Genomic DNA, 23,959 nt, shown 5'->3' with positions numbered 1-23,959 from the left:
TGGTTAATGACATGAATGCCACCTTATTCTTAATGTCTGTGTGTCTGCCTGACAGCAAGTATGTGAGTGCAAATGGAGGCTCAACGGGTGGGTGGTTTGTCTGTTTTGTGTTTCTACAAGGAGACAGAGGCATAAAACTAGGCTTCTTCTCCACTGGCTGCCAAAATAATTCAGCTGGAGTCACACCAAGCCACCAGTAATATGTTTTCCTGAACTGTAGAACAGAATAGACCAGAGGGCATCTAATGAACCAGAAATGACAAATTACTGATTTTCCTGCTCATTTCAAAATGAGTGTTGGCAAATTTAAACCTTGCGTGCAAATGGATGGGAAAGTAGTAGCTTAATGCACCATTTGTGGCTTATTTTCCAGATCCATTCCATCCATGCATTTTCTATCATGGTAGTTATATTTCCCCTTAAAAAAGGCAGCAAAATCTTTAGGTATTTTAGTTTTAGTACATTTGAGGCATTATTCTGAAAGTAACCAGTTAGCAGGCAGGCAAATCATTGTTTTCCTTCACATGTTGTCTAAGAAATGAGTCATGAGAGAAAATGATCATTATGACTGCCAACAAGAAGGAACAGACCCATCTTTCCTAAAACTTTTCTCAGTTCACATGGAGTATTGTTGTCAGAGGAACTGCAAAATAATGTTTACAAGAAATCTTTAATAAAAGACAAGTGTTACACCCTTGTATAGAAGATTGACACAGATACATAATACACACACCATGTCATAGTTGGTCTTATATACAAACACATTACTCGAACAAATCCCATACAAACACATGTGCACACACACACACACACACACAGAGAGAGAGAGAGTGAGAGAGAGAGACTGATTACTACCACTGATTATCTTTCATATCCAAATGTATCTAATGTATGTTTTTTGGCCATTGGTACAGTAAACTTTTGCACACAAAAGGGATGTCTTGAAATGCTATAATGCATACAACATGAAACAGGCTGTCCCAGTGTGCCGCAATGATTCACTGAGTGGAAAGAAAAAAAAAATCCCTCATTGAACCACAGCAGCAGGATGTTACAAATCTTCATGAAAATGGATGAAGAAGAAACAGGAAGACAAGAGCAAAAAGAAGGTAGAGGATGTGAGCAGTCAGGGGTGAGCAAGTGAAAAGGAAATAGAAGGAGGCAGGAGAGGCCAGTGAGACAAAGAGCTAGAGGTGAAAGAGGTCAGGTGTGAGAGGTTAAAGCGTTCCTTCGTCCAGCAGTTTGTTGATGCCATTGCAGATCTTCCTCAGAGAGAATCTATACTCCTCTCCGTCCCCATACAGCTCGGCCAGGAACTCCCCATGAGCAAAATGGTTGAAAACGTGATCGATGCGTGCATGCGAGCGCACGGTCAGGTGATGCTCGACCAGGGTGTGAAGCAGGTCCCTGCACTCCAGCAGAAGCTCTGACAGAATATTCCTGTCAAAGGTGTACTCCACCTCATAGAATGACACCGCTGTCATGGCTGCCTGGTTCATCTTCTTCTTGAAGCGCTCCACTGTGTCCAGCTCGTCAGGGCTGAACTGGTGGTTGCGGTACAAAATGCCGATCTTCAAGGCGATCTTGATGACGTCCTTGATGATCTTGTGGGCCTCCTTCTTGCTCTTGGTGAACTCCCGGCTCGTCTTGTAGAGCTCGTCCAAGATCTCACTGCTGGTGTCATCTGTCAGCATGTTGGCCACCACCATGGTCGCCATCTTGCTCAGGATTTTCTTCTGGGCCTGCAGGGCCAGGGAGCGAGAGTTAAAGCTCTCCTGCCCTGAGGGGAGAGAAAAGAGAAAGACAGAGAAAGGCAAGTGGTTTGGGGTTAATCCTTAAGGTCAGAAATCTTCACTCTAACATTCATTTTTAAAGGAGCACTTTAATAATAATAATGACCCTTCTGAAGTAGCAGCTTGTCATGCACTGATACTTTAAAACAGTATTAATATATTATTTTGGCCATTGTTTGGGGCAGCAGAACAAGCTGGAAACACAACACTGACATATTATCACCTTATAAAGTTCACACATCCAGAAGACATGGAACAACACTAGCATTAATTTGGAGTCATGTTCGTGTTCACCTGATGAATGTAAGTCCAATATTCATGAACCTTTTTAGCTCTGTTTTGGTTTCCACCAGAGGGAAATACTTGCCTCTTTAGCTGCTAAATGCAGCACTATGTTCACCAGCTAATTGCTAAATTTGTCTGTCGTTTGGTGCTGGGCAGGTAGTGTACAGTGTTTTTTTTGTTGTTGCTAAAATCAGCTACCTGCTAAAACATTGTCCCATTCAACCTCAATAGATTTTGTGTATTTGTACAAGTGAATCCTGGTGTTGAGTACATTGCACGGATTGGGAAAACCAATCCAAAGCAAAGTGAACCCTGTTTGACTGAAAACAAAGTGTAATTATGGTACTTTTCAAAGGGCATTAGGAACAGACAGTGTGCAGTGCCTTTAAATTATATTGAATGGTTAAACTGAGGTATTTTTTCATAAATACAGTAGACTGAATATTAGAATAAGTTGGAGCACTTTTACAGTACATCTCTGTACATGTTATTATTATGGTGTTTAAACACTGCCCTTAAATTTTAGTATGTTTACATGTAACAGCTGACTTACATCTTGACAAACAGGCTTTCAACAACTCTGTTGACCCAGTGTAAGAAAAAATGTGGGTCCTTCCGTTGTACAGCATTCACTGACACTACTTTGTCCTTGCATAAAGAACTCTCTGTTCTAGAAAAAAGTCTGATCTTAAGCATAGATTTCTTAGTTGTTCAGAGGAAGACACTGACTTTTTTCTGTTTTGTTACACAACAGTAAGTTGTGTAACAAGACAATTGGTAGCAGTATTAATGTGATCTAAGTAAATATGAAGGCACAGCATTGATGTAGACTGCTCTTGGATGATTCAGTTTTTTTGGCATGAACAAAGGCTGAATCCAGTTCCAAACTTGGATATACAGAACTGCTGCTGACTAAAAGTTTATTTGACAAAAGAACAATATTGTACTTTGAGGGGATTATAGATTATTTTTAAAATTACGAAAGTAACTTGATACAGAACACAGTCTGAAATAGTGAAAGCTGAGGAGACATGAATCGCGGTGCAGCTACATTCAACCAGGGCGGTGTCCTTCCTGGAGCTGCCAGTGGTGTGGTTGACTGAATATGGGAGGAATCTGCTCTGGATAACATCAAACAGTTGTACACCGATAAGAACCTCTTTGCATGTTGTCTCTCTACAAGTCCAGATTGATCACAGTTTTATGCCGTGTCCCACTGCAGTCGCAATTTATCACAGAGGAGAACATCAAAGGCTGCCTGTGTCCTCATACAGCGATGCCAGCAGCTTAACATGTCTGTGTGAATGTGAGGAGTGGGAGGATGGAAAGGGGTTTTATTTAGGTGCCACCCAGCTACAAATTGTACACCAGATAACTCCTATTATGATTAAAGCTCAGGAAAGACGCCTCACTTTTTCATCCTGATCCCTGGGCACATTGTCAGCCTCTTCCTCCTCCACATGTATGTCCAGATAGAAAGAGAGCGTGAGAGAGGGAGAGAGAGAGAGAGAGAGTGAAAGATAGTGTGAGAGAGAGAGAGAGAGAGAGAGAGAGAGAGAGAGAGTGAAAGATAGCATGAGAGAGAGAGAGAGACAGAGTACGGAGGCACCATTGCCCAGTGAGCTCAGCACGGAACAGCAGATGAGCCCAAATTCAAAGAGGAACACCTGCTTTGTTGTCATTATGATTTTACTAAAACAGACAGTTATGTGACCATGCAGAATTCACACCATCATCGCATCATCTGCGTGTGTGTGTCTATATATATGTGTGTTATTTAAACACACACATACACAATTGGTTGAATGCTGCACAACAATTGGGAGAAATCCTATCTGTGGCATTTCATGTGAATGCGCAGAAGTGACATTTCATGTGTTGATCTGAGGCTAAATGACATTTCATGTATATATAATTAGCCCACTGTGACATTTACAATTAATAAGGCAAATGTCTTTGTCTACAGTCATTTCCCATTACATAAGATCTGATGTACTGCTTCTTTGTACAGCTTCATGAGAGTGGGGGTGAGACTTATTGTATGTTAGACAAAAGTGGAGTGGGTGAGTATGAAGATGTCCTACCTGCAGAAAGAAATTGCCAGTATTGTTGAAAGTGTTAAAATCAACATTTCCAGTGTTTAGATGAGTTAAATTAACACCCACTGTAAAAACACAGACAGGGGTGACACAAGTAAAATAAGAACCTAACCTAAAACTTACTGAATAGGGTAAGATTACTTGTGTCAGTAAATGGGCAAAAGTAGAGCGACAGTTACTAATTTACAAAATGTTTGGTCTCTAAAGTTCCTGGGTGGCATCCTGACTGTAATCTATATAATTAAACCCACCACCAGTTCCTTTCCAATCCAATGATGCTCTCTAAAGTAATCTGCATGTTTTTAAAAAGAAAGTTTTATCAAAGCCTTTGTGATGAGGAAACAAGTTATAAAGCAAACAGAATGTGAATAAACTCCTGACTGTGCCATAATTTCTGCTTTTCCAGATTGTATTTGAGTGCAGTACTTCATCAAAAATCCACTTAAAGCAGCAAGAATGGATTTTCTTGGCCACTTGGGGCAGCAGCACAAGCTGGAAACATGACATGTTCACACTAATAAAGTTGTTATGGCCAACATATTAGCTAACAATTGCCACACACAGCAGACACAGAGCAACATTACCATATATTTTGAGTCGTTTTTCTGATGACCTGGCGAATTGAAGTCCAATATTCACTCTTCTTCTAGCTCTGTTTTGGTCTCTGCTAACTCCTTAGGGACATATCTGTCTCTTTAGCCGCTAAATTATCAGGTGATAATTCTCTTTGTGTTCGTCACTAAGAGCAACTCCTTTCATATTACAGGTAGTCATTTGATCCATTAGTGATATAAAAATATTGATGAGTGCAGATTTAAGTGAATCAGAATGACTGATCTAAGAAAGTAATCAAAACATGTACATTTAAAAACAAGCACATTAGTGGACAGTATATAAGTTACTGTTTTGTGGTCTTTGTTGTGTGAAAGGATTCATTTTGCATTTATGAAGGTTGTTCATAGTACAAATCTATCTATAATTATAATATACTGTGACCACAACTATACAGTACTAAGAGTAGCCTCTGACTCTAGCCGATGACTCTATAAAAATCCTAGACTTACACAGTCAACATCAGTCTGGGAGAAATGAGCTAGTGTCTCATCCCTGCAGGCTGCTGTTTAGAGACTGCTCTTAAAGATAGCAAATGTAAACTATATGGCCTGAGGTGCATGTTATGCATATAAGCTTCACATCAGTAATGTAAGTAGTTTCCATAACATTTGAATAGCAACACCAGGACATATAACTGTGGTTCTCATTAGGCAGATCTGTGCCTCTCATCAACAGGCTCTCTTTGTCACTGTTATTTCCTGTTTCTCTGAAGCAGCTCTTTGTTCCAGTGAGCCTCTGATATTCAGAAACCCAACTGGATAGATTTCTGAAACCCTGGCACACTGATAAAGGTGACAGCTTGCTCCATAATGCCAGCCTTGTCAGACCAATGGTCGTGCAGGATATTTGGATTTGGATCCAACCAGTATGTGTGACCAGTCGCTTTCTAAATTAATTTCTCCTCTGTGCAATTAAATAACCAACATCTGTGATTATCACTACAAAGATCAGGTTAACTCATAACTGAAAAGAATGGTGACAGGAACTGATTTGATCTTTCTGTTTTTAGTGCAGAGCTAAAAGTAGACTAATTATTCTTCTGCCACCCCCCACTACACAGCCTGGAGCCTGTTTCTGAGGACCAGCAGGTGGCTATCGACTAACTTGCCTTGACCCCTGTCTCAAGTCTGTTTGCACATCCAAGAGTGGCAAAGAATGTAAGGAAAAATGAATGGGGGGGAGTGCTGTGAAGAATGGACATGAGGCAGTTTGAGGTGTGAGTCAGAGTGCTGGGGAAGGAGGTGGGTGATTCAGAGTCTGGTTGGAGATTTTAGCACATACAGTAAGTGAGGGTAGATGATTATAAGAGCGCACATGGAGACACTGAGAAGTCCAAGCTCTCTCGCACACTCACATACAGCATGTCACCCAGAGGCTGAGATGAGTGACAAGCATGAGCCAGAGTGTCAGAATGAGTTAGAGAAGAGTCCAAGCTGTCAAGGGAGAGATGGCCAGAAAACTGTCTATCCTGTTACTTATGTCTCTCCTGCTTTCACACTTTCTCCCCTGCCTGCTCATTATTTTCTCTGCATCACTTGTCCTCACGTATAAAGTTTTCATGAAATAAAGTGGTTATTCTGTATAGCATGTAGGTCTAAGTTACTGAAAACAAACCAGGAGCAGAGTTCTCCACCGATGTTGGGCCAGTCGTAGGAGTCATCGGCCCATCAGAGTGGTTATATACAAGTGTTTTGGGAGTTGGTGAAGTTTACTTTTAACATCAGGATTAGTAAGGTGCTTGCTGCTCTCTGGCCGTGGCTGTTGACTAGACAGTCTCTCTTTGTCCCGCCTGATGTTTTTAGAGCACTGAGTCAACAGTTTCTGCTGCGCTGCATCAGAACATACATCCAGTGTGGAACATGGAGATCAGCCAAACCTGCCCTGCTAAAGGTGGTGCCCTGCAAAAAATGTCCATCTGGACTGATTTATTTTCATTTCAGTCAGAGATACTTTTATCAAGAAAGTGACGATTTATAGCAAATGACTATGCAGTACAGCTACAAAAAAATCTGAGCAGCAACAAGGATCCTGCTAGAAAATGAAACCCTCTTAAAGAAATAGTTTGACATTTTGGTAAATATGCTTATTTGCCTTCTGGCATAGAATTATGGCGTATTCACATTTGATGAACAGCTTTTGCATGCACCTCCCCATTATTGTGTATCTGGTGCGTTACAACAGCTCAGCGCAAGACCCTCGTTTTTCTGCAATAATGTGAACATGCGTTTAGATGAGAAGATTGATACAAATACGATAAATACAAGGCTGTTTAGCTTAGCATAGCTCAAATACTGTAAAATGGGGGAACCAGCTAACCAAGCTCTATCCGAAGGTACGAAATCTGCCTACCAGCACCTCTAAAGCTCACTAATTAACATGTTGTCGCAACGGCTGCCTCAGTTGTTTTTATTTTGCTCAGTCTGCCCCTCTGTCCCTACCCCCAGCCACTTCCCACTTTCCCCAGGCCCATGCATTTCTGATGAACCTGCCACTCTCCACCTGTCCACCAGATGCCCTCGGAATTTCCCACCAATCCTGATCACCTGACTGCCACATACCTGTTGACATTCCCAAATCATCCCCACCTGCTAACACACCTGCCTCTCATTATTTCATCAGTCATAACCAGGTCACCAGCCCATTCCCTTTGCAATCTGTATTTTCTGTATCTTCTACCTGTGTTTTGACCTGCCTTGTCCCTCTGGATTTGTTCTTGTTTGAACTGCCTTCTTGTGCCTAACTGTAAGCCTGTTAATTTGAGAATTAGTTTAGTGAAGACCTTTTCTTTGACTTGTTCTGCCTCATTGTCTGCATTTGGGTCCTCAGTCATGCTGTGTTGTACACACATCCGTGACACACGTTATATCTCATTTTTTTAATCCGTACAAAAACTGAAGTGTGTCAATGGGCCGTTTTATGAATAGTTATGTGTTGGACTATTTCTTGGCCACAACCAATGACTTCCTGGAGTCTCCGCTGGTTGCTTGGCAACTGCTCAGGGAAGAGAAATAGTCTGGCACATAACCCTGTGTTAAATAGCAAAGTCGTTTTTGAACTTTGTTTTTTGTTCAGATCAAACAAACAAGATAAAATAATAATAATTATTGAGCTTTAGAGGTGCTGGTAGGCAGATTTTTTACATTTGGACAGAACCAGGCTAACTGTTTCCCCTTATGTCCAGTCTTTCTGCTAAGCTAAGCTAATCAGCTGCTGACTGTAGCCTTATGTTTCATGAGTAGATATCAAAGTGATACTGATCTTCTTATCTAACGCTCCTTATTTCTAATTTTTAATTTATTAAAAAAACAACAAAAAACAAACTCTCCTACTGCACATAAACATTAAATCTTAGTTAAATAAACAATAACAAAAACTTAGAACACATAGAGGAGGCTGGGGTGGCGGAGGGAGCTGCAGCGGGAAAAGCGCTGGCATGAGTGTCAGGTTATAATATCGGTGCTGTACACCTGCATGAATATGATTGGATGTAACTAGTCAGCTGGTAGCCAAACATCTTATGAATGAGCCAATGATAGTGAAGCATGAATGAAGCAGCTGATACCAATCAGCTAATGCAAGCGCAACTTCAGCTTGAACTAATGCTATGCTCTGTATTGCTTCATCTTTGAACTATGGTGGTCTTTCTGAGAATTGAGATACCAAGAATCAGTGATTTGAAATACCATCTGGTAAAACTTCTGTGTACTTCGGCAGTAATAGGCAGATAATTCCGGCATAATGTAGAAAATGAATTGATAAATGAATGAAATAAGTAGGCTTTCTTTGGAAGTTAAGTGAGCTGATCCTGGAACTTGTTATTTGTGTAAAAAGACAAAACTCAACACTAGATGAAATGACTTGCTAATCTGGACATTTTCTGCAGCGTGCTGGGCAGCTGGGCTGTGAGACAGGATTCTGAGGCTTGTGTTGGTCTTGTTCCAGAATAACCAGAGGAATGAGCCGTTAGCAGGACCAGCAGCTAGCACTGACGAGGGTCGAATGGCCTTTACTGAGTCAACGCTGGAGGCACTTGTGGGCTCATCAGCCGGAACGCTGCAGAACACACATGTCTGAATGAGGCAACTGTGTGAGTGTGTGTGTTTTTCACTGGCTGTTGGGTTTCATATCTCGACAGCAGAAAAAAACAACTTCAAGATAAATAGAATACAGTCAGTCATCATCACAGTTTAGAGAAAAGACTGCTTATTTACAGTGATGATCAAAGATATTTATAGTAATAGTAAGTAAGTAACTGAATTGATCTGTATTTAGCCACTAACTGGTCAAGGTAATTAATAAAACTAAGATGAAAGCCAAGCAAGTTAAGAAATATCCAATAAAATGAAATTAATAAATAAAGTACGTTCATCAGAAGAAAGTAGCCATGACAGGCCGTAATAAGGAAACTTATATATGTGTAACTGGGTGTGTATATGTGTAAATAAAGTAGTGAATATAACTTATGCATAGTTAACATTATCAAAACCTGCACTTTATACATCTGAGATGTACCAGATCTGCGAAAGTTTATTTGACCATTTTGAGAAGTGGTAGTGATGTAATATGGATATTGGATAATATTTTTTGTTCTTTTGTATTTGTATCTATTTTTATATATTTTATTCTATTATTATCTGGAAATAAAGTGAATTAAATGTAACCGAATTAAACTGCAGCATCTATTTATAGAACTAACTTATATAAATGAACAAAAATTAAAATAACAAAATACAATGTACAGTTTATAATATGTTGTATAATATAATATATGGTAATATAACAACATAAACAAATGCATTTTCACCAATTGAAAAATCTAAATTAAACTACCACAAACACAATAATACTCAAGTAAAACTAAGCTGAAATTGATTTAAAGATCTAGTGTGTAACACTTAGGAGGATCTATTGGCAGAAATGGAATATAATATTTATAAGTATGTTTTCATTAGTGTATAATCACCTGAAAATAAGAATCATTGGGTTTTCATTACCTTAGAATAAGCCATTTTTATCTACATAGGAAGCGGGTCCCCTTCCATGGAGGTCGCCATGTTGGACCGCCATGTTTCTACAGTAGCCCAGAACGAACAAACCAATCATTGGATCTAGATAGGGCCATTCGCAGTGGTTTCATGACCACTGTAGTTTCTCCTGAGTGGGCTGAGCGGTATTCAAATGGTTGCAAACTGCAATTTCAACTCTAGATGCCACTAAATCCTACATACTAGACCTTTACAAAAAGCGAATTAAGGTATAAAGATAAAAAGCAATGAAAATGCAAAACTAAAATAACCCTGAAGTATAAAACCCTCCGGGTAACTGTAACTTATTATTATTATATTATTTTCTATTCTGAGTTTTTTGCCTGAAGAGCTGTGAGTCATTTACTTTTGTAGCCACTAATTACATGATGGTTTAAAGCTTCTGCAGAGCTCAAGATCCTGCCTGTATCAGGTATCTGAAATACACACACACAGGAAACACAATGCTTGATCAGTCATTCCCTGTTTGGGGTTGCTAATGACAACATGCTCATGTTCAGTATTGGACAAAACCAGGTCACACTATCTGCACAGGTGCATGGGATGTTTTTTCTTTTTTGCCAGATAGACATCGGTGCATATGTTTACCACACATGCTTGTATGTGCTCACACAACAGACACAGGTGTTCATGCACAATCGTTCAATTGGGGTTGCATGGGATGAACGTTCAGAGTCAAAAATAGGTGAGAAGAAGAAAGAAAAGAAAAGCTATTTACTGTCACTCCTTCCTCTAAACATTATTAGTTCAAACAGCCAAACAGTAAAGGTTGCTGACAGACAACCTGGTTTACAGATGCAAAAAGGTATAATTAGGAGTGTTTTTGGTGAGTGATAAAGAAAAAAAGCTATTGAGCTCTGCAAAGTTTCCTTGTAGCCCAGTTGTAGTCATCACCAAATTTCCGCGCTGTACATCTACTTTCCATGTGCAACCTATTTTCCATTCATTTTATAACTGAACAGCCAATACATGCCTCGCTGAAATGAACAGTTGTCAGGCCATTCTTTACACCCTATAAATGCTAAAATGGCATCATTTTCCAGACATTTTCCTTTTCAGATATTTTCTTTAATAACAGGAACATCAGTACAGTGCTAATCCCCTTTTGCCTCATGTGTACTGTAAAGTTGGACTTCTGCAGTAGTAGCATGCATTCATATTTCACATACAAGAGACAGACTTTAAAATCTGCCAGCTTGTGTGCTCACACTGTTGCAAGAAGTCCAGGAAAAGCCCACAGTAATAAATTCACCCATCAGCATTGCCATTTCACAGGGTACAAACACAACATTAACAATGTATCAATACTAAGAAAATGTCAGGGAAAATGCTCTTTGCGCAGGAGAAGTAAACAGGGGTGACAGCTTGACTTCCACTTTTGCCTTGGCCTTTTCATTTGCTTTTGGTTTCCAATAAGGAGTCGCTGCAGACTCTCTCTGGCTGTATTTACAAGGCTTGAGGAAAACAATGGAGTGGGTCATTCAGCAGCAGTAAAGGGGTTTTTAATAGCCTGCAGGGTTAGTGTTAAGCAAGGCTGAGAGGCCAGTGGACTGGAGTGGGGAGCAGAGGATGGTGTGTTGTGCCAGCTGGTACCAGAGTTCGACTAATGGAACTGGAGGAGTGACATATTTATTTTCCAGTGTCACTCTACGGGCTGCAGGCTTTGTGTTTATCAGTTCACTTCGGCAATTTCACTTCCACACGCATGCATGCAGACATATAGAGTGTGTAAAGATACATCATGATGCAGGCCTTCACAAGGAAAAAGCTGCAGAATTATCCAGGTTGTGGAATAAATGTAGGCTTTTTAGTCATTTCACGTCTCTCCTCCACTTACTCTGAACCTGCAAAGGCTCCGCACTGGCGTATTTTTGACTCCCACAGCTCTAATCAGAAGATGACTCAAACATACCACCCCTGCTCACTCTTCTGTCTGTTGTAATGCATGTGCGTGTTTGTATCTAGATGAAAGTAACTGGTGATGATAAAGATTGAAAAAGATATGGTTTCTATTGAGAGAAAGAGAGGGAGACACAGTACCGTGTAGTGCATTGATGTGCATTATTCGTATGTAAAATCTGCCTCTGAGCCAGTTTCCAAAGGGCACTCTGGTGCTGAAAGAGGTCTTTTACTGTGTCATTAACAGCTGCTCAGGATGTAGAGGAACATTCAGACTTTTAGAGTTAATAAATAACTAATTTTAATACCTTAGTGACTCTCATTTGTGCGAAGTGAGGTTAAAAAGTGTAAAGTTCATTCCCTTTTGTAGATGTGGATCATTTAGTGGATGAAACTTGAATGTAGAGGTTACAGCTAACTCATGCTTTACTGGAAGAATGTGTAATGACAGGAAACACAGATTTATCCTCCTCACAGATCCCCAAGGCTTGTAAGAGGCATACTGTTAACTTTGTGTAAACTTTCTGTAAAAGACAAATGGATGTTAATGGTTTGTGCAGGTGTTACCTGTCTCTGCTTTAACCTAGTTCTTATTTGTCCCAAATGGGAAACATGGATGAGGGTGAGACACATAAAAAAACACTGCATCCTCACAAAAAAACATGTGAGAAACTTAAAGAAAAAGGACATAAATACACATGAAGGAAATATCATAAAGTGCAAAAACAACTAAGCAAGCAAACAAATGGATGTTAGCAAAAATGATAATGTGCTTTATAAATTTTACTGTTAAAATGCAATAAATGGTCAGATTAGAACCTGATCCCATGAGTCACTTCTTTATGATGTTTTTGTTGGAGGACTGTGCGAATATTATCCTGATAAGAGGATGATGAATGGCAGATGGCTGAAGTGGTTTCCCTTGAAACCCTCAACACCAGCGCACAAATTCAACAGATTTATACTTGACCTGATAAATGAGTTGGGCCGATATATCGGCCAATATTTTCTCATTGCAGGTACTATATTGGTATCAGTGTGTATTTTAGTACAGAAATGCCAAAGATGTGTTTTATGTTTTTTGTTTTTTTAAGTGATGCCTTTACATAGTTTGTCCACCATATAAGCAGTAGTTTGTGTTTCATTTGTAAAATGTCCCATTCAGTACATAAGTTGGTGACTATTATTTAATAACCAAAATTATTGGATTTTTATCAAAACTGTTTATGTTATGTGTTTATGCTACAAAATTAATATCAGCTGAAATATCATTATCAGATCTTTATAAATTTCAATTCAATTCAATTCAATTCAATTGTATTTATATATCGCCAATTCATAACAGAAGTTTCCTCATTGCACTCCTACAGAGCAGATCTTTATAATATTATACAGAAAGCCAACAATTCCCAAGCTTTCACATATTGATATTGATATTCACTATTCATTCACATGTTAATTGATTATGTTGGAATGACATATAACATGATACAATTGCTGCATATATTTGATTAGTGAATTATTATTGAATTATCCTAAAATGATGATTATGCTTTCCTTGTGAGCTACTTTGTGTTTTCTGTTTTTGCAGCGTGTTTCTGTATTTGATTGCATTTTCTCACTTTGCAGCATTTTTTTCTAAATGGTGTGCATGTGTTGTCAAATTAGTGAAGATGTTTTCTTAATTTGCTTGTGTTTTGTCTATTTGCATGTGCTTTCTTAACTTGCAGTGCTAAATGAAGATGGAATATGGTAAGTTGGCTAGTACACTTTAAGATGTTCTCTGTGTATTAGTCAGTATACATGACACACGACAGCAAAACAAGTTTTGACTTAGCATTGCTTGCAAATGCATAACAGATGAAAATCACACAAATAAACCTGTTAGGAGTTTTTCCCAATAACAGCAAATTGATGGATGTTAATGTAACTATAATGAAGAGGTCTGATATACAGTATGAGACAATTTTTGAAACTACAAGTGTGTTTATCCTGGGACTGGTCTAAGTGTCTCTACTGTGATAAACAGTCCAGGGAAAAGCACTTAGGAGCCTCTCGGAGTCAGGAGGGACACAAGATTGCTTTTGGCCACTGCACAGCCTTATTTAATGCTCAATCCCTCATCTCTTTCTTTGTTTCTCTCTGTCTCTTAGTTTTAATGGCCATGTCCCTGTAGAGGTGAACCACCAGAGATGAGACGAAATGAGGCAGTGGCAGGAACTGTCTGATTGATTAATGTGCCGCTGGCTTGATCGCCTGTCACAAGGAGTGGGAGGGGGGGAAAGGGGGAGAGAGAGAGAGATATCAGCGATTTGACCTCCACCTTTAGCTCGGCCCTTGGCTTTGATCACAGTCACTCCTTGTTATGAGGAGACGAGAAGTGGCTGGTCCGCGAAGGATGCGAAATGGCATCCAGGACATCCTGTTAGGACACAGCGTGGTCTGCAGGGCCCTGTGAGATCCCTGCCCTTTGACTTTTCCTCTGCTGTAAAGCTAATGTCTTCACCAGCTGTTGGTCGCTGATGTCTGCCATTGTTTAGCAAGTTAAGAGCCAGTAAGGTTTCTACTATAGCCAGATTTTGCTCTAAACAGCCAGTGTTAGGAAAGTCTCTGAAACTGTCTTGGCTCACAGGAAGTGATGCTTCTTACATTTTTGTCAGCAACAACTGGATAACCACCGTGACTGGACAAATAGACAAGAGCACCAACTACAGTCAAACTTCACTGACCAAAAATGCAAAGAAATGGGAGGCAGCACAAAAAATGCAGTACAATACAGTAACCTGCAGATTACCGTACTGCTTTCTTCTGGAGAGACCTCTTGATCTAAGAATTCATTTAAGTTTACTTTCACATACATAACCATGCATGCCTATTGAGCAGTAGTACTATATCCGCTTACTACATACTACATACAGCAGAAATTGACATATGGCTCAGAAGGAATGGAAGAAGAAAAGCATTGCGAGAGAACGCAAAACATATTACAAGGGAATGCAAAAGTAGTCCTCAAAAAAATCTTGCCGTAACCTTTAGGGGGCTCCGTCGATAAAAAATCCTGTAGATAACGACCTCAAAAAATGATTTGACTCATAAAACAGTGGCACTCTTTTTATAGAAAGCTGGGTACAAATGTGTGGGTGGGTGTGTTTGTGTGTGGACTGTAATGATAGACTGTGAGACTGAGGCCTAATAAAAAACAGAGGAGGATAAACTATTGGGGCTTTCCTTACTTTATCTGGCCTGGAACCCATACAGAAAGTTCCTTTAACTTTTTCCAACTGAAATAAAGAAACTAAGCTATTTACAGTGAGAGAAAGATGGACGGGGTGGGCAGAGCTGGCAACATGTACATTTTCATTTCACACCATTCAGTCAAGATTAATAGTGAGCAGGAGAAAGTGGAAATGGGAAAGTAAAAAAATTTGAGGGAAGAGAATATGTTTGCTTGAAAAATGCACTGAATTAGCACGGATACAAAAATAAAAAATAAATATACAATCACAGCCATTCTGAATATCTGCAGATGTGTCACTTCATTTAAAAGGAGCGTGGAGGAGAAGGATGGAGGAGGTGGGGGTGTTAAAGAAAGAGAGGTGAAATCCTATGTCCATATTTTGATTGTCTAGCTCCTGTCAATGTCCCTTTACATCAAACACAGACCCACACAACATCAAAAACATCTTCTCACCCTCTTTCCCTTTTACATCATCTGCAGCTGTATTAAGAAATAGCTGTAGCATGTATCTTTGTCTTGCATTCATGAAGCTCTCATCTCTTTTTGTCCATCTCTTCCTCTCTGTCCATTTCTCACCAAATCTACACTGAGCTGTGCGTGAGTGGCAAGGAAGTAAGTGTTTTCCGGCCCTGGGTGAGTCGCTCCTCTCATTGGCCAAGTCTCAGCATGTTGTGGCATCGTTTACAAAGAGTAACACACGTGCACGCAAAGACACACACACACACACACACACACACACACACACACACACACACACACACACTCATACACACACATACACACACAAATACTTGCATGCACAATCATCCAGGCCTTGCCAGCTTTCCCCATAACTTTGGCCTCCTGGTTTGTTTACTTGTTCACCCACTTTAACTGAGTTTACCTAAAAATGAGGCACCAGGAAGCTTCAAATCACCAGAAGCACAGTCTGTCATTGCCCTTATATAGCGCTGACGCCCTGCCCCCCTGCCCTAGCTATCCTCTCAACCACTAACATCCATAACTCAGTGGGTTTTCTCATAGAGAATTGCTGTCCTGAAAAACTGAAACGTGTAACATGGGTATTTGCTGTACTGGATGGTGACATTTGAAGACCCTGCCACTTTAACAAAGATAAAATAATAATTTTCTTAGCAGTCCACAACTATAGTTCCCACGAGGCTTTGACTGCATGCCAATTGCTAAGCCAAGTTTTTTGTGAGCAGTTTCATGTAGGAACTATCGGTAAAAAGAAAATAGTTATACATAAAACTGATCACAACAAATCTGTTGATTATCTTGAGTAACTTTGTCATGATTTCTGGAAAGAGACATTGCTGTTGAGTTTTTCAAATTTATTTATTTTTTGGCGCTTTAAGCACCACAAGCCGAGTGCCATATAGTCCCATTATATTCAAAAAATACAGACATCCCTACAGCCGATATCTCCAAAACTCAGCAACTCACACCAAAACAGTTTAGATGAAAAATAGCACTACAGGTAAGAGGAAAAATATGATTTTGATTTTGGGTTGAATTGTCCCTTTAAGTAAAAGTAGCAATATCACAATGTAAAAATACTATAGATACATGTGCTTAAGCATCAAAAGTTAAAATACTCATGAGGCAGCATAATGGCTCCTGTCATTGTAATGTTATCATATTATACTATACTATCTGATTATTATTGCTGTAACATTACTATTAATGTTGTAGCTGGTCGAGATAATGGCAACTTTTTTCATTTTTTCAAAAAGGCTAATGAAATAAATCCTGAAAGAGAGATTGCACTGAGCTACAGAAGCTAGTGGAACAGGGGCTTGCCCGGACGTGACTGCAGGACTGTGGCTATACAACATATAGCATTGAGAATTTAACAGCTCCCATGGGTGAGCACAGCATCAATATGGCAAGTGCCATATGTCGTTGTTTTATTTTCAAATGACAAGGTGTTCAAATTCTACTAGCCAGTACAGTGGTAGATGTTACAGCTTTTCAAGAAGACAGATGAAATAAACCCTCAATGAGAAAATAACATGTAGTTATAAATGTTCGAGGAGCAAAGGTTAGCCAGGACAGGGGGGCAGGGTTTCAGCTGTCCAAGCTGCCTCAGTTAAAAGGTTGCTCTCACTTTGATAGGAGTGATAAAATTGGATAGACTTTGAGCTTTGGCCTTGAGGGCCCCCACTGTGCACGACACGCTTTAGTGTAAAGCCAAAGTGCTGCTGCTCTCTTGGCTGCCAACCCACCACTAACTAATGACCAGGAAATAACTGTGGTTCTCACACACACACACACACACACACACACACACACACACACACACACACACACACACACACACACACACACATACACATTTCACATAAACACACACACACACATTTGTAGATTTGTTTCTGACTTTTAGTGACTACATTCCTTCTTTCAACTTAACCCTCTCCACTACCAGCCGAAACCTAATCCTTCCATGAGTTAATTCAAATCCTAGCCTTTAAGGATAACAGAGTGTGGAATTTTAGTTTCTCTCTGTTGCCATTATTGCCCATGAAATGTCTAAACCCACAAATGTAATTGCCACATTTGCTATTTCTGTCTTTTCTGCTGCCTTCTACCTCCAAAGCAAACAGTTTTAAAGGTATGCTAAAAGCAGCTTAATGTGACATACTGCTATGTTAACTGATGTGATATATTATGCTGAACATGGGTATTCTATACTTTTTCCTATCACAACCTGATAATAGTATATTCAGAACAGTTACTTCAGCTGTGCTAGAGTTAAGTGTGAAAAGCTTTGTGTGTAATTGCCTCCCACTCAACCTAGTTTTCTGTTGCCTTTTTGCTGTCATAATAGGCAAGTGGGAGAGGAAAAGTCTTCATTTAACTTGATATAATCTGCATGGTAAAGTTATATTAGGAGAAGGAGAAGTAAGACAGGCTTTCACGAGGACATCAGACTTTTCATTGGTCCTAATGGTGAAAACACTTGTGAACCATAAAGGTTGAAACCAGAAACCGGATCCAAAAAAACAATAACTTTCCTCAAAATGTTCTATAAATGATTATGAATATAAGTCAACACAAGTGAAGAAATAAACCAACATGCACACAGTTGCCTGCATCACAGCTCCTATGTACATGATTCACAGATCTAGATACCTGTACAGGCTCAATGCTCCACTGACGCCAGTCCAGCCTTCCCTTAATACACACTGCCCTCCCTCAAACAGCTCGCCTCTCACACCAGGCGCCACTAGTGACTGTTTGCTTTGCTTCGACTGGCCCTTCAGCGAAACCACAGCCTTCTCCTCCTACTGAGTGTGTGTCTATGAGGCCTTGTCAAAATGCCTCTGTGGTCTAATTTCATGTTTCAGTAATGGCTCAGCCATTGGGGAAACAATTCTCTCTCCAAATGTCCCACAAACACTATGAAATGCCACAGTATTATTGTGTCAGCGCATGCATGTGCACACGGGGGAAAATGCAGTCACACACCCTGGTCAGGGACCTGGGAGTTTTAGGATCTGTCTTTCGCTGCAGATAAAGGAAAAAAACACTTTCTCTTGAGTCGTCTTTTCCACTTACAGCTTCACTCCTGTTTTCTTTTTTTTTTCTCAGTTCATGTTACAATTTTCCAGAACCAGCTCCTGGTGTCTTGAGTGTGTGAGAGTGTGTGTGCGTGTGTGTGTGTTTATGTGTATAGAGGCTGGGGCGCAGTAAGCACTCTCCATCTGTGGGCCAGATTAAAGGCGGAGGGGGAAAAAAATCAGGGATGCATGTGTTGGGAGAGCACAAGACCGAAGGGAATGAGCAAAAAGAGTGTGGGCATTTTTTTCTGTGTGTGTGTGTTTGTCTGTGGATGGGAGTGTTACAGTGTATGCAGGGCTGTCCCACTCTGCCTGTCTCTCATGTGTAAAGCATGTGGCCAGTCTGCCAACATGGCAATCATGAGGCAGAAGCTCTCCACTGATTGCTGGGTGCTCCTGGCCTGCTCCAATGCAGCAGTGATTTTTTTTCAAAGATATTTGAAGTGTTTGTGGAAGTGTGGATTAGTGGCAATGAACAAGGGCAATAGTTTGTTAGTATGTGAATGTGTGAAAACTGAAGAAGATCACCTGGCCGAAGATTCAATTTCAGTTGTGTCATGAAACAACATCTGCAGTTTCATTGTTTATAAAAGAACCACCAGCAACAGCCCCCATGCCCTTATGAATCTCACAGCTGTTATTACAACAGCTAAACAGCCTCTCATCTCAACAAGTCTGATTCTCATAGAAAATTTTAAGTGAACACAAACGGTTGGAAATAGCTCTGCAGATGGCAGATTGGGTTATGGTGTTATAGTGAGTCGCATCACCATGATGAATCAGCCAAAAGTAGACTGTGGGCTGATTATTCAACAACATAATGTCAGACTAATATAACAACTGAAGAATAATTCAAACCAGAATGCAGGAGTATCATATTCAGTATTATTGTTTAGTGAAATGCAAATGTCTGTTGTGCGCTCATTGTGCACTCAGACAGTCCTCCAGTAGAACAGGTGTAGTGACAGTCAGCCTTGCTTTGACTTATAATTAGGTGTGGTCATCTCTACTCCACCACGGGAGGGAAGGACAGGACTGCTGGATGAATCAGTTTGTGGGTATTGGTATGGTCAGTGCTGTGCTCATTGCATGACTGGATGACTGGGTGATTATGGGAAAAAATGTGAGCCATTGTGTGTGTGTGTGTGGGTGTGTTTTGTGTGTGTTAGGTCTAAAGGGTATTTCTTTCAGAGCAGTTACAGCTGAGCTCGGTGTATTGTGGCTGGTGGAGCAAAGATAGACAAACATTATTGCTCTCTCTAGTGATTCTCCGTCTCACTCCATAGTCCAAATCCTGACTCTCACATGGTAACCTGTTATAAAAAAGTATTACACTATACTATTGTGCACAAATCTCCCATTAAACAGTTCTCCCTGTGTTTTTGTCGTGCATTCCTGGGGAGAGATAACAAACAAACAGGTAATGTGATGTCATGCTGAAAGATTTCCACTGCAACTAAAACGTTTACAGTAGAAAAAGCTTTCATTGCAGGCACATCAGCAGCGAAGGCCACAAGAGCTTTTTCGTAAACTGTACATTTTGTACAACAATCTACATTCACCTGAGAGAAATCTATGCTCATGTTTTTAATAATATTGGAAAAACATTTCTTGTTCCTAGTATGACAACAAATTAGGGGTATTAACAAAGTTATCTATCTATCTATCTATCTATCTATCTATCTATCTATCTATCTATCTATCTATCTATCTATCTATCTATCTATCTATCTATCTATCTATCTATCTATCTATCTATCTATCTATCTATCTATCTATCTATCTATCTATCTATCTATCTATCTATCTATCTATCTATCTATCTATCTATCTATCTATCTATCTATCTATCTATCTATCTATCTATCTATCTATCTATCTATCTATCTATCTATCTATCTATCTATCTATCTATCATCAGTCACTTAGCAACAATGTTTTCATGACTTAAACTAATCGAACGGCAACCGTAGTGTGTTTTCTTGACTTCCCATGTTGAAAACTCAACCTCCCAAGGTTTCACTTGAAGGCAGCATAACCTGCGGGCTGAATGGATCAAGGTCAGGCACTTTCTCTGGGGGGTTTTCAGAAGGCATTGTGGGAAATGTAGAACTGAAGAAAAATACAAGATAGGTTGAGGGAAAGTTAATGCAACTGCAAGTGATATCCAGAAATGTATGAAACAACACTAATTGCTAATAAAAACAGTAGCTGAGGGTGAATTTAAGGGAACATTGAACTCTAAGATATCAGTCTCAACCTCTAACAACAACCACTGACAGCTCAAGGGCAGAGGAGAGGTCTGAAGGGTCAAATCCAGCTGAAACAAAATACCTCAATATTTACACTGCTGACGTTTTGTGCCAGAATACGTATTAAAAGCATAGATCAATCACACATCCCTCATCCACATATACATGAATAAGGGCCATGTTTGTGTACAGCAACGCTTTCAGAATATGCCTGTTTTCAAAATACTTTTGCTCATGTTTCATTGGGACAGTTGACCTTATAAACTGAGCCATACCAGTTTTTTTTCACTGACAGTAGAAGAGTAGAAACTGCAGCACAACCACAAAGCACGATGCATTTTGAGTATGAGTCTGGCTTTCTTTTGACTGGGTAAAATGTCATTCTGCTTTTGCTCTCAAATCACCCTTCCTTTTCAACATGTGTAACATGTTTTTAGGCCAAAAAGACAAGCCTACAAGAGTTAATTCCTCTTATATTACAAAGACTATCCCACTGTACGTTGCTGGAAGCAGAACACAGCATCTGTAGAAAAATGAAAAATGTTTCCATGATTTACATTTGGCCCAGTCTCTGGAAAACAGTGTACATCACTTCACATGAAAGTGAAATGGATAATCTGTCTCTACAGATTGGCTTGGCCATGCTGCACCAATATGAGCATCCTGGTTGATGTTTTAACCTTGAACTGTAAAATCAGCAGATGATACAGATATGTCACCACCTACTATTGATGTGTCTAAAACTTTCTGGCCCTCATATTAAGGTTCTTCTCCCTTTGCAAATGGACCAAAAGACAGACAAACAATGGGCCAGATGGACAGACAGATGGTTAGAGTTCAGCAGAGCATCATTAACTTACAAAGCTCTACACCGTAAAATTAACAGGCAAACTACCACACCATCATCACCATTATTACACAATCACTAACTGGGGCAACAACATGCCCTGATAAACAATATGTCCATTATTTTACACCTATAGCAGATCTGCTGATGGTACCCAGGGACAGTCCATACACGAGCCTAATAGAAAATATTTTATGGGAACCCACAGTTCTGTAATAGAGGATAAAGTTATTTAAAGCATCAATCTGAATCTTTTTTACAGGGAGTATGTGAAAAAGCAAAGAGGAAAAGTTTTAATTCTAGAAGATGACATGCAGTGCAGGTATTTGACTGTTCCAGTATGCTGCGCTGTGTGATGAAAACTTCCTGGAGACACATTTGATTCATGATCTTGGAACTCAAACTTATCTTCAGAAGGCTGTTTGATCTCCTGGCTTGAATTTTCCACAGGATCACAGTTCAATAAATTGCACACACACATGCAATTCTGGGAAATATCCAATGAGAGACACTAAACTCTGACACCATAAAACATCTTGAACAGAATTTATTTATGAAACAACCGCACACAACTCCCAGTAAACTGTGAATCTACACATTGTCATTCTCTCTGAGTGTGAGATGCACCACAGAGAAGGAGAAGACTTTAGCGATCGGGGAGGCTGCGCTCTCTCTGTAGCTGGATGTGTTGATGAACAAACTGGCTGTGCGTGTCGGAGCTTGCCTGTTCCTGGTGGTGACTGAGCCAGCTTTCATCCGCACACTCAACGAGGCTCTGCCAGTCACCAGCATTAGAGTGTACATGCATCAGAGCTCACAGCAGCTTGCTTTTGATACATCTCAGGAATGAGCTACAGATACTGGACAAAGTGACTCTTAAAGTTGAAAATCGGGTGATTCATGATTTGGGGGGCATTAAAGAAGTATTCACATGTATAGGTAAACTGCTGATCGGTGCAAGGCCAGTGACAAAATGTGTTGAGGGTCCAGTACCTGATAAAAATGCTGGAAAATGCTGAAAAGAACTCACTGACCCTCTGGATAAACTATCACACTACAATGTAGAATATTTGCTTAAAGTCTAGTTACCACACCATGTCAGAAACTGATGTTGTAGTTGCAGTAATAGTCTTGAGGCTTAGTGAGGCTTACCTGGAGAGAGGTCTCCGTCACTCTGCTCTCCGGAGTCTGAATCCATCTTCCCCTGCAGGACACTCGGAGGCTGCAGAAGCTCTCTGATTCCTCTTTCTTCTTCTTCCCTTTCCTCTCCAGGGAGTCTTCTGATTTCTTCACTCAGAGAAAAAAATTAAAAAATGCAATATCTTGTGTTTTTTTTCTTCTTTCTCCTGGTGAGCTAAACTTCCCCTCCCAGCCTGGATCACTGCAGCTGTGAGAGGAATGCTACTGGGCTGATTTGCTGAGGTGTTCTTTTTTGCTCTCTTTTCCTTTTGCTCTCTTTTCTCCTGACTCTCTCAGTTTCCCTCTTTCCTTCTCCCCCTCAGCTACTTTCCCCGTTTCTGATGCTCCCTCCCCTCGCTCACTCTGAGTCCGTCCCCCTCTTGGTTTCTCCCTCCCTTGTCCCTGCCACTTGGTCCCTCCTCCTCCTCCTCCTCCTCTTCCTCCTCTCATTCGGTGCTGTCACACTCAGCCTCTTCACGCTCTCTCCACTCAAACTCTTTCTCTACCTCTTTCTGTATGCTGTAAGAGTCTTCCTCTCTCTCTCTTCCTCTCTCCCTCCCTCTCTCTGTCTCTGGGTAAGAGTGCTGCCTGTGTTTTAGCAGAGCAATGGGAGAGACTCATTCATGACAACTTGAAATTCATCTCCAGCAGTAAAAATCCCATGACCCCTTGTTACTGGTTGTCAGTCACTTACTATCTGAGGTGGTCACATAAAGTCAGGCCAGGGTACTGTTTTACTATCTACAGTAATCACTGAATGGATCTGAAATGTTTTGGGTCATTTAAATGTGTTAGGAAAGTAGTTTTTTGAGTCGTATAAGATGATGATTCACATTTAGAAGAAAAATCAACTCACATGATCAATTGTACAGCTCTTGTGTGCTTTCCATCACTGATCCAAAGCCTATTATATATTTAGATTGCCTTTCTTTCTTACAGGATTTTTTTTTCCATTTGTTGCGTTACGTGTTCTTGATAGATGTTCAAGGATGCTCCAGCATGTGATATTCTGTAATCGGTTGACAAACAGCTGCCTTTTCTAAGCAAAAAAGTTATATTTGTCTTGTGGGTTTGATTTTCTGATCACTTAGCTTATGAACCCAAAGTCTGAAATTCAGAGTCCCAGTGTGTCCTTGAGTGT

General features: G+C 40.2%; 1 protein-coding gene across 1 annotated transcript; it reads right to left on the bottom strand.

The window, feature by feature from the left end:
- Nucleotides 1-651: 651 nt before the first annotated feature.
- On the bottom strand, nt 652-23,207 carry tnfaip8l3 (tumor necrosis factor, alpha-induced protein 8-like 3). Its single transcript, XM_044193990.1, has 2 exons — nt 22,792-23,207; nt 652-1,780 (listed from the first exon to the last, which is right to left on the bottom strand). The coding sequence occupies exons 1-2, from the start codon at nt 22,835-22,837 to the stop codon at nt 1,218-1,220; spliced, it is 609 nt and encodes a 202-aa protein (XP_044049925.1). The 5' UTR covers nt 22,838-23,207; the 3' UTR covers nt 652-1,217.
- Between the last annotated feature and the right edge of the window lie 752 nt (nt 23,208-23,959).

The sequence above is a fragment of the Siniperca chuatsi genome, linkage group LG1, assembly GCF_020085105.1.
Source record: "Siniperca chuatsi isolate FFG_IHB_CAS linkage group LG1, ASM2008510v1, whole genome shotgun sequence".
Classification (NCBI taxonomy): Eukaryota; Metazoa; Chordata; class Actinopteri; order Centrarchiformes; family Sinipercidae; genus Siniperca; species Siniperca chuatsi.
The sequence above is the reverse complement of the archived record's forward strand: the minus strand, read 5'-3'. Positions and strand labels throughout refer to the sequence as shown.

Excerpts from the sequence above, each read along its gene's own strand:
- tnfaip8l3 (XM_044193990.1), bottom strand. The coding sequence starts at position 22,837 with ATGGATTCAGACTCCGGAGAGCAGAGTGACGGAGACCTCTCTCCAG. Across the intron at positions 1,781-22,791 it reads TGACGGAGACCTCTCTCCAG|GGCAGGAGAGCTTTAACTCT; the intron begins GTAAGCCTCACT and ends CTCTCCCCTCAG.